Raw genomic sequence first — 17,256 nt, 5'->3', positions numbered from 1 at the left:
GAGCTCATGCCCATTTGATGACTTCCCAGGTTTTACGATGTTAATTTAAGCTCTGAAGCCAGAGTAAGTCTTTTCGGTTGCAGCAGTACGCACTTAAATGTCAGGACTTTGCTGAAAAACCGCCCTGGGTTTGAAGGAAGTCATTGTGTTCAGTAAATGTTTATCGCCTTTTATGTTTATCACCTTTATTAGGGGATCTCGCTGAGTGACTTAAAACCACCTATCTATATAGTTAAAGCCCAGGGCTCTCGGATTGCTGGAATCACTCATTCAAATAACAGATATTGCGTATATATTAGACGCCTGGTGTATACAATGTGACCCTTGTCTTTCTTGAGCTTATAGTCTAGCGAGGAGGGGGAGGTCGCGGAGGGGGACACAATGACAGAATAAATAAATAAATAAATAAATAAATAAATAAATAAATAAATGGAACTGCCTTTGACTCAGGGTTCCTACTTCTAGGAATATATTCTAAGCCTGAAACACTAATCAGAAAGAATATATGCACCCCTATGTTCATAGCAGCCGTATTTACAATAGCTAAGATTTGGAAACAGCTCAAGTTTCCATCAGTAGATGAGTGGATAAAAAAGCTGTGGTACATTTACACCATGGAATGCTGCTCAGCTGTAAAAAAGAACGCAATCTTACGTTTGGTGACAACATGGATGGACTTGAAAAGTATTATGCTAAGTGAAATAAGCCAGTCAGAGAAAGACAAGTACGATAGGATTTCACTTGTATGTGGAATTCTAATGAATATAAAGGATAGGGATTTTAAGTTTAAAATTTATCCTAACAAAATCCTTTCATACTCCAAGTTCACTTAAATAACACTTAAATACACCTTAACCACTAGAATCTACTATATATCTATATTGCAAACTACTCCAGTTGATAGCCTTCTAAGAAACACTGTTGAAGTTTAGATTCATATATCACTGACATATTTATCCACATAGCCTCATGTTTTTACTTAACATTATCTGTATTCTTATCTTCTAATCTACACTATCAACATGGAAGACAAAGATCTTAATTTTCATTTTTCAATATTTAACACAAAGCTAAGAAAATTAAAGACAATCATTAAATTGTTATGGAATGCACTAACTGAAATAAAGTGAAAAAACTAATGCACAACTTAGTGGATTTCAAAAATATTTTAGTTATTAGAATAACAGAGAACATTTTGATTTACTTACAAAAAACAAAGCTCTCAATTTTCTTATGAATGTTACCTTATTAACTCACCTACTAACCCCATGATTTAGTTCATTTACCACCACTCTTCTGCTCCATGCCATGAGATCTCGTTCAGTGGCCATCTGGCTACGAAGAGCATTGTTATGCATTTGTCGGACACCTTCAATTTGACCATTACGTCGGAGCCCAATATTTGGAGAAGATATGTCCATATTTGGACTTCTCAGAGCTAAAACAAAAACAAAGAAAGATACTTTTCTGAGCAAAGGCACCAAATTTTTTCAGATCAGAGTTCTAAATAAAATAGGAAATTCCAAGTAATAGTACTGGACAACATTAATAACCCTTGGTTCTACATTTTTTATACATCCCCTTGATGGCTTTCATTAGTATCATGAACGAAGCTGGCACTAAATAAATGTTTAAAGTTTCCATAGCCCTTTCAATATTTTTCAAAACACTTTTACATCTCTCATCTACTAACTGCTCAGTAAATGCCCCCCAAGAAGTATATTTAACATGACAGTAGAATCACAAATGTCTATTAGTACTAGCTCAGAAAGCTGCTTTTTAAATTTAAATTCAATCTTTATTTAGACCATTAAGAGGACTCTGAATAAAGCTTCAACAAGGCTTTCAAAATTAGTAAGAGAAAAAATATAAATTGGAAAAGAATTTAATATTCAAAATTTCATTTTCAAAATTGATAAACAATAAAAAGGGAAATAGTAATAAAAATTATATTTTTACTTTTAATCCCCTAGAAAGGTCCCTATTAATTTATTTATGTTGTATTTTCAAATAAACCAAAAAATGGAAACTGAAAGTCAACTTAAAATAAGCACCAGAGAACACTCAAAGGAACATTGCAAATAGAATTAGACGGGATCCCTTTGACTAATGGCATTTTAAATCTGTTCAAAGAAACCTAATACACTTTCCCTCTTATTAGCAGTTTCAGTTACCCATGATTAACTGAGGCCTGAAAATACTAAATAGAAAATTCCAGAAATAAATAACTCATAAGTTTTGAATTGTACTCCATTCTGCATAGTGTGGTGAAATATTGGGACAGGAATCATCACTTTGTCCAAAGTATCCATGCTGTATATGCTCCCTACCAGTCACTTAATTTTCAGTTACCAGAGGGAGCTTAGTTATCAGAGAGAGATCAGTATCAGAGAGAGAGAGAGAGAGAGAGAGAGAGAGAGATCATAATCATGTTACTTTTATTATGCTATAATGTTATAATTATCCTATTTTATTATTAGCTACTGTTATTAATCTCTTAATGTGCCTAACTTATAAATTAAAATTTATCATAGGTATATATACAGAATAAGATAGTACATATAGGGTTTGGTACTATGTGCAGTTTCAGGCATCCACTGGGGATCTTGCAACCTATCCTATGCAGATAAGGGGGGAGGGAAATGACTACTGTATATTAAAATAAACTACCTATATTTCCTAAAGTCATTTGAGCCACAAAGATAATGAGATTATAGTACTGTTGGTATATCTATTATCACAATTGTAAATTAATAAAAATGTTATTTTTCCGTAACTGAAAAATAAATTAAAAAAGAAAAGCCCTAGCTGGTGTGGCTCAGTTGGTAAGGGCACATATCCAGGTAGCAGGTTTGATACCTGGTTGGAGCATATACAGGAGGCAACCGATGAATGTCACTCACATTGATGTCTCTCTCATCTCTCTCTCTCTCTCTTTCTCTCTCTCATTCCTCTCCCTCCCTCTCTCTCTAAAAAAATCAATAATAAAAGCACATTTTAAAAAATTAAAAATAAATATCTAGTACAAAAAAATAAAAAAAACACCCCTCCAAATGTTTTTATTTATAAACTTAAAATGTTTCTCACATGCAATTACTTTGTATAAGTAAAATAATTAAAACCCGTTTATCATACCTTTTACATACATACATACACATACACACACACACACTTACCACCATTAGCAGGATATGATCTGTTAAGTGGAAAATGTGGAACATCTCCTTCGTTAATTAGTCTCAGATCTTGTTCTCTCTGTAGCTCCCTGATTATTCCATCAAGAATGCTCTCATCTTGGTCATTGGTTTGTTGCCCAATTACCTGTTCTACCACCTCACCATCACCTTAATGAGACCAAAAATACAAGGCCACTAATTTACTTATGTTTTAGTATACCCTAAACAGAGTAAAAAACAAGCTTAATATGTAAATTTCTAGATAAAAAAAAAACAGGATAAAAATGAAAACAAAGCATATATCAAATTAAATACTTTTAAAAGAACTTAAAAAAAATTGGCATGTCAGCTTGACTTACCCAATATCTTAAAATTAGACATTATGAGGGCTTTCTTATCTTAAAAAATAATTATTAAATTTATTAATTTAAAGATGAATTCTCTCCATGGAATATTCTAAACTAAAAGTTGGAAGTAGAGGTTTGAGTAAGGTTTTAACAAGTTCAAACAGATAACTAAAATGTTTTGCATCTTACTTTCATGAGAATTTCCTTTCTGAAAGAAACCAAATGATGTTCGCCACTTTCAAATGTTCTCTTTTGATAACATCTCAATATATTGATGAATAGAAAATTACTCTTATGAATTCAATTACTTCTGAATAAATACTTTATTTCTATGATCTTTTTCTTTCTCAGCTAGATATTAAACCAGTTTTTCATCTTATTCTCTAGTCAGATTAAATGGTATCTAGTAGAATAGCCAAATGAACGGGTCTTACAGGAAATCAAGTGGATGAATTACAAATGTTTTTATTCAAATATTTTAATTTTATCTCCTACTTAATATTCATGCTTCCCCCTTGTTTAAAAATTGCATATAATCAAAGTAATCATCAACACATGGTAACACCTTTTCATTGCTTTATAAATTTTTAAAAGAAAGATCATAAAAAATGTGCAACATTTCACTCTATAAAGGTAAAGTCTAAATTCCCTAGTAAAAAGTTATTTGCAAGTCAATAACTCACTAGGTCATACCTACATATAACAAAGATACGAAAGCATTCGGGTGTGGGGGTCGTGTGGAAGAGGCAGTATACACAAGGGAAATATGCTAACCAGAAGAGCTGCTCTGATAGAGAAAAGTTTATTTCAATGTCTTATTCTACTACTAGGGTCCCAGTGCACGAATTCGTGCACCTTGAAAGGAACTGTGGGCTGAGGCTGTGGTGGGCACAGGGGCGGGTCTCAGTGCATCCTCTGCTCCCCCGCCTAGCCCCTCCTGCTATGGACCCCAGTCCCCTGGCTGCCAGCAGCCCCACTCCCGCCGCCACTGCTCCCACGCTCTGATGGTGCCAGCCCTGCTTGCACCCGCTGATGACATGGAGCGATTGGGGCCAGCGCCGGCAGTGGGTGCAAGCAGGGCTGCCACTGGCAGCAGGTGTGAGAGGCGGATGCTGTCCTGATCACCCCTCAAGAGAAGGGGGAGGTGGAGAAGCTCTCAGGGGTGATCGGGACCCACGCTGGGTGCCAGCAGTGGATGTGAGCAGGGCTGTTGCCAGCAGTGGGTGCGAGCGCCAGGTGGGACTGTAGCATGCAGGAGCAAAGAATTTTCATTAATCTCCAGAGGCTTGCCCCATTGGCAGCAACTGGTGCCCTGCCTTGGTCTGGCACCACCACTCACCTGTTTCATCATCCCACCGTGGCCAACGCCCGCCACGTTCTGCATGTGCCCCCTGGTGGTCCACACACATCATAGCAACCGGTTGTTCTGTTCGGTTGTTCCACTGTTCAGTCTTTTTGCATATATATATCCTCCCATTATGCATCACCACTGTTTCAATATCCTCCAAGATTGTGTATTATTTAAGCACTTACAATCCCCTCTTTCCAACACAATAGTTTTTTGCTTTTCAAACATGAGGATAGGTAAATAGCCACTTCCAAGCTTTTGGTTTTGAAATTTACTCTTCTTAGGTCCATTAACTATGGACTCTCAAATTAAAATACCAATACTATGAGCAGTGGAATTTCACCTATTATAAAAGCTTGACACATTAAAGTTAGCACAGGCAATCATTACTAGAAGTTAATGCTATATCTCCCTGACTGGTTTGGCTCAGTGGATAGAGCGTCGGCCTGTGGACTAAAAGGTCCCAGGTTCGATTCCAGTCAAGAGCATGTACCTGGGTTGCGGGCACATCCCCCAGTGTGGGGTGTGCAGGAGGCAGCTGATTGATGTTTATCTCTCATCGATGTTTCTAACTCTCTATCCTTCTCCCTTCTTCTCTGTAAAAATCAATAAAATATATTAAAAAAAGTTAATGCTATAAACAACATGATAATACATATGTTCAGAACATTAAGAAAGCAGGTCATTCTCTTCTTGAGCATATTCTGGTTTGCCCTAATCCATTTATCTGTGTCCAGGTGAAATAAGCAATGTAAAAATACTCTGGAGCAAGGTAAAAAGTACTATGCAACTGAAACTTAATAAAGCTAAAATATATTATAATCTGCCACAGAGTTTCACAGGAGGCATATATCATAGAGAGAACAGCAGCAAGTATAACATTTTGCAAAATGTTTTAAATTTAATTTTAGAAATAACATACCATTAGCCACATATCCCAGCTGTGGTATAAGTTGCTCATCTTTACAATTTTCCCGTCCTGGTACCAGCCTTTGGAATTTTGTAGGATGAGGATTTCCATCAACATCCACCAAGAATGGGGGAGGCATGAGGTGAGGAGCTTGCTGGGTTTGTTCATCTAATACATAGTTGTTGGCATCACGGATAAGAGGTCGATAATCCGTGTGGAAGAACATCTGATCTGGAATCTTTATGACAGATGCTTAGTATTTATGTGCACAGGGAATTTACAGATATAAGCACTTATTTTCACTCCTAGAGCACATGCATTTTTCAAATCAGACAATCTTTCCATTTTCTTCTATTCCTTTATTGCCACATATTTTCTATAGGTAGAAGTGCTTCACCTAGATTGTAATCTCATATTTTCTCCACAAAATCCTGCAATCTGTACTACTTTCTGGGCCTATATCATATTTCTCTTATTTTTATTTAAGTTCCAAAAAACATATAAACCTTTATGACTATTTTTCTTGCTTATTTTTATTCAAATAAGAATGGAATGAAATATAAACAGTGATGCATGTAGATATCAATTGCCTAGACCAGTGATGGTGAACCTATGACACATGTGTCAGAGGTGACACACGAACTCATTTTTTTGGTTGATTTTTCTTTGTTAAATGGCATTTAAATATATAAAATAAATATCAAAAATATAAGTCTTTGTTTTACTATGGTTGCAAATATCAAAAAATTTCTATATGTGACACGGCACCAGAGTTAAGTTAGGGTTTTTCAAAATGCTGACACACCGAGCTCAAAAGGTTCGCCATCACTGGCCTAGACACTAAAATGTGATAAAAGTATTGAGCTGAACTCAGTGATTCTGAATTATCGTCCAACTCCAAGATTCTAAAATCTATTTCAAAGTCACAGCTAATAAAATATAAGGAACTGGTGAAGTCAGTTTCCAAAGTATTTTAATAAGATCAATAATAGGTAAAGTAGCCAAGCAAGAAAATAATGTTCGATCACCAGCTGTTTATTCCCAATTTATGATAAGTACAGGATGCAATTTTACAGTTGTCCTCACCTATTACACCTGAAAGGTAGTACAGAGAATATGTTCTAATGAATTTTTATATCTATATCACCCTGTATATATTTTAATCACTATTAAGTCTTATGTTTTACCAAGAAAGGTAACTTAGTTGTTTTATATCTATTAACACACAATGACACTTATTAACTAAAGACTTCAAAGAAAATTTATAAATGATACAATCCAAAGCTAAAGTCTTCAACAAAAATCAAATATACTAACCTTTTCATAGTATTTACTGCATCCAAAACCAAAAAGCAGCAAATGCCCATGAGAATCTGTGCAGGCAAAATGGTTTCCATCTGGTGAAAATTTACAATCAAACACTGCACCATGGCCTTGGCCTTCAATCTGAAATTTAGAGGAGTAATTTTAAATCATCGTAAGAGGTAATTTTCAAATAATAAATAAGCAATAGTGTCTGCTTGCTCATATCTTGAATTCTGTGATGCATCAACATTCCAATGTACTCTCTGGCTTCTGTAGCCAGGATCCTAATGGAAACAGTACGCTCTAAAAGAAATTAGGGAGAATAAAAATACAATGCATGGTATCAAATATTAACAATGCCATATTTCAAACAGTACTAAATGAGTGACTGAGGGGACTAAAAACATCTAAACACAACCAAATTGACAAAGGTGATATCTCAGCAAAGTTAAAATATTATCTTTACATCTTAAATTGTAATGCAAGTAAGTCTTAAAATAACCATCCTAAAATTAAAGCACACAAATCAATTTTATCAATAAAAGACAGATGTTATTATTAATGCCCTGGATCTGTTTAAAACCTATAAAAGGGACCTCAAAGGATAACAATTCAGAAATGTTTAGGAACAATGCTTCTTCAGAGAAGGAAACTGAGTATGTAGGATAGGAGTAGTCCCATAACCATAGGAAGGTGTTCATTCTACTGGGAGAAGAGACAGCTCACCAGATTTTTACATGATTTGTGCAAAATATATATATCAAGAGTATTCATATCTCCAATGCTACATTTGCCAAACAACTCCCTGATGACTAATTAAGCCATATGGGGTTCACCAGAAGCAGATAAAATATAGTCAACTGTTTTGATTAATAAATTAGGATGATAATATAAGCATTAACCTTTTTGTGAGTTTGGTTAGTGTTCGCTCCAAAAGTTCATTATATCTGAGTTTTGAGAGTTTAGGGCTGGGGACCAGAATTTGGTAAATGCTAACACCATGAAAACAGTCATCCTGAAAGGTATAATTCTCTACTGGCCTTACACTTAGGTCTTGAATGATTCAGTTACTCTGTGGATTTAAACACAGGTCACATGAGGTTCTTTCGCACTAAATATACTTTAATTACCAAGTTGTCATAAAAGAGAAACCTGTTGTAATATGAACTAAGCACAATTTTTTCTTACCATGTTAAAATAATTCCGAATTTTGGTCCCCCGGTCAAGGTCCCAAATGAAAATGTTCCCATCATGGCCCGCTGAAAGTATGATCCTTTGATCAAATGGATGTGCTTCCAAAACAAATACTTCATCATCATGTCCCTGTGATAAAATCAATTAAACACGAAAAGCAACCTTAAGCATCTGGTTTATTTGGTCAAAAGATCTCCAGAGTACACTATCAATCCGATTCAGATTAATTCATGCCCATCAAAGTTAGCAGAATTTAATACACGGGCACTACAGTGAATACTTAGGTAAGATTTCCTTGTACGTTTTAGTGTTGATTTCATAAAGTATTAAATAGACAGAAGAACTGAAAAAGTATTTAATACATAGTTCAAAACAGTTACAGCTCATTAACCAGGGTCCTAAAGTGGAACTGGTTTTTCTAGGACTCTACTATTTAAAAGGCCACAGAAAATGTAACAAACAGAATCATTCATTAATACTCAGTTATGCCACAGTGATAACAGACAAACCTTCATTGTTCTTCAGCCAGCAGTCTCTATCATTGGTATTCAAATTGTATTTTATGAGGCCTCACGATACATTCAAACAACAAAGTATACTGAACTGACGCTATCCTTTATCTACTTCATAATTGAGAATTTCATTTAATATGCTGAGAAATGGATTTGCTTATTAAAAAGTTTGAAAACCAATGTTCTACATATATGTTTGCCTTCTAATAAATAAATGATTTATCAGTATATAGAGAGATCTTACTTCAGGGATCTGCAAACTTGAACCTACAGGCCAAATCCAGCTCCCAGATGTTTTTGTATACACAGTCGGTGAGCTTAGAATGGTTTTACATTGATTAAAGGTTGTAAAAAAAAAAAAGAATATTCAACAGTGATCCTATGTGGCCTACAAAGCCTAAAATATTTATTATGTGGCCTCTTAAAGAAAAAGTTTGCCAACATCTGATTTAGATCATTGTTGATTTTACTTAATTCCTGGTTAGAGAGTACATGATTAAGAACAGGCTATAAGTCTTAGAAAAAGATACAAGACATCCTGAAGTTGAACTTCACTTAATAAAACATCATATTACACATCAAGAGCCTCTAGAAATGATCATATATTTTGAATCTACAAAGTGCACCTTATCCCAAATCACTGTATAAGAAATACAATAGAGTATCCTGCCACATTACCATCATGGACAAAAATAAAGCTTATTAAAAAATAATTGCAGGCAGGCTGAAAATGTGAAGAAGTGTTAAGATTAGAAGGTAAAATCCCAATACAATAAATATTATCACAATTAAAATTTATCAAAACTGTTTTCCCAGTGACTACTACAAAATCTTTTGTTATAACAAAAATCTCTTCCTGAATAATCAATTTGATACAGTAAATATTTTTGCAGGATCCTAACAAGTAAACAATAAAATTACTTTGTTAAATTTTAATGATACAATTACTTCAGTGGAAAAAAGGCTCTTAAATAGGAGAATTAATATTTTGGTCATATGCCTTGGGATACTGCATAGACACTGGATCTAGGGAACAAAACCTAGTCAAATCCAGTAATGTCTTAAGACTCATCATCTGTCCTATTTTTATTTATTAAGTACACTTCTATTTCTACCACCACCACACAAATCCAAATTATCATAATGGTCCATCCTACTCTTGACTCCGACAATATACCCAATGTCATTCTTATCTCCAATCTAATTATTCTGTTGCCAGACTTGTATGGTATTTTTCAAAAGCAATAATTCATAGGTAATACCTTTGCTTTTAAACTCTTTAATGATTCCCAAATAGTCTTTGGGGAGATCTCACAAGACCTTGAATGGTCTGGCCCCTGTCCATTTCTTCAATTCTATCTAGTGACACTCTATTTCTGCTTTCTGTGCTTCAGTCAAAAACTGGCTTTCTTTCAATTCCCTTCTACCCCAGGACCTTTGTACATGCTTTTCCCTACTGCTGTAAAGACTTTCGAATCTCCTCACATATGTAATATATCAAATATTTATTGATCTCCTACCATGTTGAGAAAGAAAGTAAACAAGAAAAATATCAGGAAGTGATGAACACTATGATTAAAATAAAGCAAGAGGAGGCCAATCCAGATTGTTTGATCAGCAAAGGCCTTGTCAAGGATGTGACATTTAGGCTAAGACCTGGGTAATTTCTATCTACCTTTCAAATCTTAACTCAAACTTCACTTCCTCAGGAAACTTGCTCTGACTCTCCCAGATCAGGTTTTGTCAACTTGTTGGAAACTTGCATTTAATTTTGCACTTCTCTTTCTTAGCATTTATTTGATTAATTTTTTCTCCTAAAAGGCTATAAAATCATTTATTACTAATACCCAACTCAGTGGCTGGCACAGAGGAGATGCTCAGTAAGTATTTGCTGAATGGAAAAACTTTATACCCCACTAAGACCCTGATATACAAATTGTTAACACAGAAAATATAAGCTCTTTACAAAAACTAAGTAAATTTGACTGTTATAAGGACTGAAAGTAATCTGTTCTAAAATTTCTTCAGTAAAATTCACAGAAAACAGATAACCTATGAGTCAGCCCATGGCAATAGTGCAACTAAACAAAACTCTAAATTAAGGGACTTATCAAGAAAGAATTTTACATGGATTTATAAAATCAATGGCTATAGCATGGCCTTTGAAATTGTGATTTTTATTTATTTTTTATTTTTTTTAAGATGTAATTTATCTTTATTTTTTTTTAATTTTTTATTACAAAGGGTATTACATATGTGTCCATTTCCCCCCCCCCGCCCTAGACAGAAATTGTGATTTTTAGACATATAGACTTGTGCTGTCTAATAATGTAGTTTTAACCACATACGGATATTAAGCATTTGCAATGTGGCTAGTCTGAATTGAGATATTCTCTAAGTATAAAACACACAGTTGATTTCAAAGATTTAGTGTGAAAAAAAATAAAGCAAAATATTTCATTAAGTCCAGCCAGCGTGGCTCAATGGTTGAGTCTTGACCTACGAACCAGGAGGTCACAGTTTGATTTCTGGTTTGGGGCACATGCCCGGGTTACGGACTTGATCCCCAATGTGGAGTGTGCAGGAGGCAGCTGATCAATAATTCTCTCTCATCATTGATGTTTCTATCTCTTTCTCCCTCTCCCTTCCTCTCTGAAACCAATAAAAATATTTTTTAAAAATATATTTCATTAATAATTTTATATTAATTATATGTTGAAATGCTACTCGTTTGGATATACTAGGTTAAATAAAATCCTATATAATAAAAGGCTAATATGCAAATTGACCGAATGGAAGTTGCTATGATGTGCACTGACCACCAGAGAGCAGATGCTCAACACAGGAGCTGCCCCCTGGTGGTCAGTGTGCTCCCATAGGGGGAGCATTGCTCAGCCAGAAGCCCTAAGCTGGGCTCACTGCAGGTGAGTGCAGCAGCGGTGGTGGGAACCTCTCCTGCCTCCGTGGCAGTGCTAAGGCATCAGTTGGACATCCCCTGAGGCTCCTGGACTGTGAGAGGGCGCAGACTGGGCTGAGGGACCCCCACCCACCCCGAGTGCACAAATTTGGCTCAGTAGTTGAGCATCAACCCATGAACCAGGAGGTCACAGTTTGATTCCTGGTCAGGACACGTGCCTGGGTTATGGGCTCAATCCCTGGCATGCAGGAGGCAGCTGATCAATGGTTCTCTCTTATCATTGATTTTTCTATCCCTCTCTCCCTCTCCTTTCCTCTCTCTGAAATCAATTAAAAAATATTAAAAAATAATCAAGCAAATAGTAAAGGATTTTCCACACATATTAACAGAAACTTATACTAGGGAACAGAGAAAGCCAGAACAAGGTAAGTGCTGGCTTATATATATATAAGGAAGAACCTAAAATTCCACTGAACAGTGTTAAAGTTTTATTTAGGAAAGAGAACTTAGGAGGTATATGAAAGATAAACTGGAAATCCACCCAAAAATAAAGAAATCTTTAGAAAGCTAATATGCATTAGGTAAGATTATCTCAGAAAGGAGTCAATAAGGATTGAACCATGGTATGCTGCAAAGTCAAGTTATGAGAATTGGTTTCTAGTCCCTATCACTATTTTATTTACCAGCGATTTTAAACCTTTTTCATCTCAAGAAAAAGTAATTACTAAAATTTTGTGGCACACCAAAAAAGACATTATATTTTTGCTGATCTGACAAAAAAAAAGATTTAATTTTGATTTATTCACACTGTATGGCTATTGTTGTTGTCATTTTTTAATTTGACAATCTAAGGGAAAAGAGGTCAGTGACCCTGACTAAATAATCATATTTTGAAAATTCTTGTGGCACACCAGTGTGCTGCAGCACATGGGTTGAAATTTGGTGGTATAAACCATAGGGCAAACACTTGGCCCTTCCCCTTAAAATACCTATGAATCAATAATTTAATTTAACTTGAAGTCAACTTGAACTATCTTAAACTGCCAAGCATCAAACACACCCATGTAATTTCAGTTATTAATCCTATCAACTTTCACAATGCAAGTATAGCAGCCTTTTACTATGACAAATACATTTTTTTAAAAAAAGAAAGAGGAGCCCTAGCCGAATTGGCTCAATCGGCTTGTGGGTTCGATTCTAGTCAAGGGTGCATACCTTGGTTTCAGGTTCAATCCCAGACTAGGTCAGGGCCCCATGAAGGAGGCAACCAATTGAAGTGTCTCTCTCAAATCAATGTTTCTCTCTCTCTGTATGTGTCTCCCTCTCCCTTCCAATCTCTCTAAAATTCAATTGGAAAAAATATCTTTGGGTGAAGATTAACCAAGATAGAAGAAAGAGGAAAAGACACCTTTTTCTCCAACTTCCTCTTACCTCCATTTCTTATATAAACTAATCCATGAAGGTAGAATATATAAAATATCCTTGTCAAAACAAAGTTAGTTCTATCCCTAAAATAGTAAGAACAAAAAGTCCCAGTGCATGCCAGAAACAAAATAACATATATTCTTGGCTGCATACAAAAACATAACAGATAAATAAATACCAGAACTGGAAAGGATCTTGAAAATTTTCATAACTGCTTTTAGCAGCTATACCATGTGTCATCACTATTTTGCAAATATGTAAACAGAGGTACCTCACATAATTACTTCTCTAAGGGATAGTAAGTCATAGAAAATAAACTGGAACATAAATTTCCTGTCTTCTAGAATGCCCTTTTTGACCATTTTAATTATTCTAAAAATAGAATACTTACAGATAATGTATGAAGAAGTTGCCCAGTGACTGAATTCCATACTTTCAAAAGGAAATTGTTCACTGCAGTAATAATTGTGGTGTCATAGCGATCCCAGGCTACCATAGTCACCTTAAGTTTAGTGACCTTGTCTTCCCCAGAAGGCAAGTTATTCCTAAACAAAATAATGTGCAGTATTCATACACTGTAAATTCTTAACAAAAGTGCAACATAGTAAATTATGTCAAAAAATTTCCCCAGGAGTATGCAAATTTTTGGATATAAATTATAAAACATAAATTTAAGTACTGATGAAATAAAATAAAAAATACCTGCATAGGCCAATATCAATAGCTTATTTTAGGGAAGAAAAAAAGGACACAAGTGGCAAAAATTTTGCATGTAGTTACACAAGAACAACAAAAAAGCAAAATTAAAAAGAAATCTACAAACACGTTAAAATACTAGATACTAGAAAATATAAAGAAAACATATGTGGACACTTTATTCCCTTAAATATTAAATTTTGTGAAACTAATAGATCATATGCAAGTGCAGTAAAAGATTTGGTAACTTTTGGTTTAATTGAATATAACATCATCAGTAGCTGGCTATGACTACAAAGTCAGTTTTATATTGTTATAAATGGAAATAATAATTAATTTCAGTCATAAACTATTGATCTTTCAATCAATAGTGAAGATAAGGAAAAAAATGCTGATTAAGTGTACTTATAATGTTGAGTAGGAATGCTAACAATAAGAATAATTCTAAAGGTATCCTTAGTAAATTAGGAAAATAAATATATAATGACATACAATAGGGATAACCTCAAACTGTATACATACTTTAACAGCTGATAGCTGTAGATTTGCTTACATTTTGAAAATGAAATGTATTTTTATAAACACTGCCTTCAACACACATTTTTGGGGGGCTCCCTGTATATGACCTGTAGAAAACGAAGGCAGAGAATGACTCCATGGGCATTAGTAGAGCACAGTGATCAAAGGAGTCCAGAATTTTAAATGAGTCAGCAATATTTCTATCATCCAGTATGTCAATCAAAAGCAAAAGGCACGCCGAAACCGGTTTGGCTCAGTGGATAGAGCATCGGCCTGCGGACTGAAAGGTCCCAGGTTCGATTCCGGTCAAGGGCATGTACCTTGGTTGCGGGCACATCCCCAGTAGGAGATGTGCAGGAGGCAGCTGATCGATGTTTCTCTCTCATCGATGTTTCTAGCTCTCTATCTCTCTCCCTTCCTCTCTGTAAAAAAAAAAAAAAAAAAAAAAGCAAAAGGCAATTTATTTGGAAACAAAGTACAGATGCAAATTTCACACCTACCAAATAACTGTAAACTATTTACTAATCTAAAAAGATATTTTACTTTCATTATTAAATATAATTCAATAATGTAAGATACTATGCCTTTTGAAAACTAATGAAATACCTAACATCCAAACTTACCCAGTCATTTTAGTAGCCATATCTAGCACTATACTCTTCCATTCTTGTTGCTGATATTGCCAAATTCTTGCTGTTCCATCTCTGCTTCCACTAACAAATCTTAAACTGCAAAGAAAAAGTAAAAATACCCTTATTACTTTCCTCCAAAAAGGAAATCACTTTTTTGCTAATCATAAAAGTAATACTTTCATCCATATATTACTACTGGGGAGAACAAAAATGGTGTACTTTAGAAAACAGTTGGCAGTTCCTCAAAAGGATAAACAAGTTACTGTATGACCTAGCAATTCTACCCCCAGGTATATATCCAAAGGAAATGAAAACATTAGTCCACACAAAAACTTGTATACAAATATTTATGGCATTATTCATAATAGGCCAAGAAGTGGCACCAACCCAAATGTCCATCAACTGATAAATGGATAAACTGTGGTATATTCCATACATTCAAATAATATTCATCAATAAAAAGGAAAGAAATAATGATATATGCTGCAACATGGATGAATATTGAAAACATTATGCTAAGTGAAAGAAATCAGTCACAAAAGATTTCACTTATGAAATGTCCAGAATGGGCAAATCTAGAGACAAAAAGTAAATAATGGTTGACCAGAGCTGAGAGTGGGAGTGTAAAAAGATTGTAGATTGAGAGCTTCAAGGTATGAGATTTCTTTTTAAGGTGATTAAAATGTTCTAAAATTGATTGTGTTGAATGTTGCACAATTCTATGAATACACTAAAAACCATTGAATTTTATGTTATGAGAATTATATTTCAATATAACATAAAAATACACTCATTCAGCAATAATTCCATCACTGTTCATACATTTCTATACTTTGAGTACTTTATAAAAGACATAAATATATACTTATATATTCCACCCAAAGAAAATAGAATTACACAATATATGATGTTTTATAATGTTTTTCTCTAACTTCAGTATATTTTATAGAAATATTTCTGCATACAAATACAAAACACATTTTTTAAAATATATATTTTTTATTGATTTCAGAGAGGAAGGGAGAGGGAGAGAGATAAAAACATCAATAATGAGAATCATTGATCCTTTGCCTTCTCAACGTCCCTCACTAGGGATCAAGCCCACAACCCAGGCATGCCTCATTCAGGAATAGAACCATGACCTCCTGGTTCATAGGTTGACACTCAATCACTGACATCATTTTTAATGTGCTCAACTATATGGCTGTATCAAAATGTATTTAATCAACCCCCCAATGATGAATATTTATACTATTTCCAGCCTTCACAATCATAGATAATGTGATGAATCTCAATATACATCTTTGCAGAGTCAAAGGATAGACACAGTTTTTAAGCTTTTGAAACATACTGCCAAATCACTTCCAAAGTTTTTAATAATTTATAATCCCATAAAAAATTATGGGAGAGTAGCCATTTTCTCTAAACTCTTGGCTATATTGGGTGTTACCATTCTTCATTATCTTGTCATTCTTAAAGAAAAATATTGTTAATATTATTCTAAATTGCATTTCTTTGATCATTAGTAAAATTGTACCTTTTAAAAATTTTGATGTATTTATTGACCACGTAACTAATTAAGAGAGTTTCTACTTTAAGAAAAAAGGCAAGAAGCCCTGGCTGGTTGGCTCAGTGGATAGAGCGTTGGCCTGAGGACCAAAAGGTCCCAGGTTCAATTCCGGTCAAGGGCACATGCCCAGGGTTGTGGGCTCGATCCCCGGTGGGGGGCATGCAGGAGGCAGCCAATCAATGATTCTCTCTCATCATTGATGTTTCTATCCTCTCTCTCTCTCCCTCTCCCTTCTTCTCTGAAATCAATTAAAATATATTTTAAAAGAAAAAAGGCAAGGAATTTAATTCAGATTCTTTTAGCATGAAAAAGTCATAATAAAACAAATCTTCAGGTGTATAACTAAATATTGTGCAATAAACCAACCTTAAAAATCATTTGAATGTTTTTTTCCTTGCTAATACTGTATAGGTGTCATTCTTTGTAGACCATCATTATTTACTCTTGCATTTAACAAAGATCAAGATAATAGTAATCACCTACTGTCTGAAAATAGTTAAAAATAAAACATGGTAATCTACAGAAAGTCCTTAGAGAAATATAGGGATACAAGTTATGTTAAGTGGTTACATTTTTTAATCTATTGTCAGTCAATTTTTAGTCAAGGGAAGATTATCATCTTTTCAGGATCAGACATTTGAGAGGGTACACGAATACCTGTATATAATTTCTGAGTTTTACAGACATAGAAAATCTATCATATGA

The 17,256-nt window shown here is 34.5% G+C and overlaps 1 protein-coding gene across 1 annotated transcript in view; it reads right to left on the bottom strand.

Moving 5' to 3' along the window:
* Nucleotides 1-17,256, bottom strand: part of BRWD3 (bromodomain and WD repeat domain containing 3) — a 142,730-nt gene that overhangs the window by 52,409 nt on the left and 73,065 nt on the right. Inside the window, exons 13-19 of the mRNA XM_006753357.2 lie at nt 14,973-15,077; nt 13,526-13,679; nt 8,275-8,409; nt 7,099-7,227; nt 5,794-6,019; nt 3,177-3,344; nt 1,258-1,438 (exon numbers count right to left, since the gene is read on the bottom strand). Coding sequence (XP_006753420.1) covers nt 1,258-1,438; nt 3,177-3,344; nt 5,794-6,019; nt 7,099-7,227; nt 8,275-8,409; nt 13,526-13,679; nt 14,973-15,077 — 1,098 coding nt within the window. The remainder of the gene's footprint in view (nt 1-1,257; nt 1,439-3,176; nt 3,345-5,793; nt 6,020-7,098; nt 7,228-8,274; nt 8,410-13,525; nt 13,680-14,972; nt 15,078-17,256) is intronic.

Source organism: Myotis davidii, unplaced genomic scaffold (genome assembly GCF_000327345.1).
Source record: "Myotis davidii unplaced genomic scaffold, ASM32734v1 scaffold1111, whole genome shotgun sequence".
Classification (NCBI taxonomy): domain Eukaryota; kingdom Metazoa; phylum Chordata; class Mammalia; order Chiroptera; family Vespertilionidae; genus Myotis; species Myotis davidii.
This window is presented reverse-complemented; position numbering and strand designations above follow the sequence as displayed.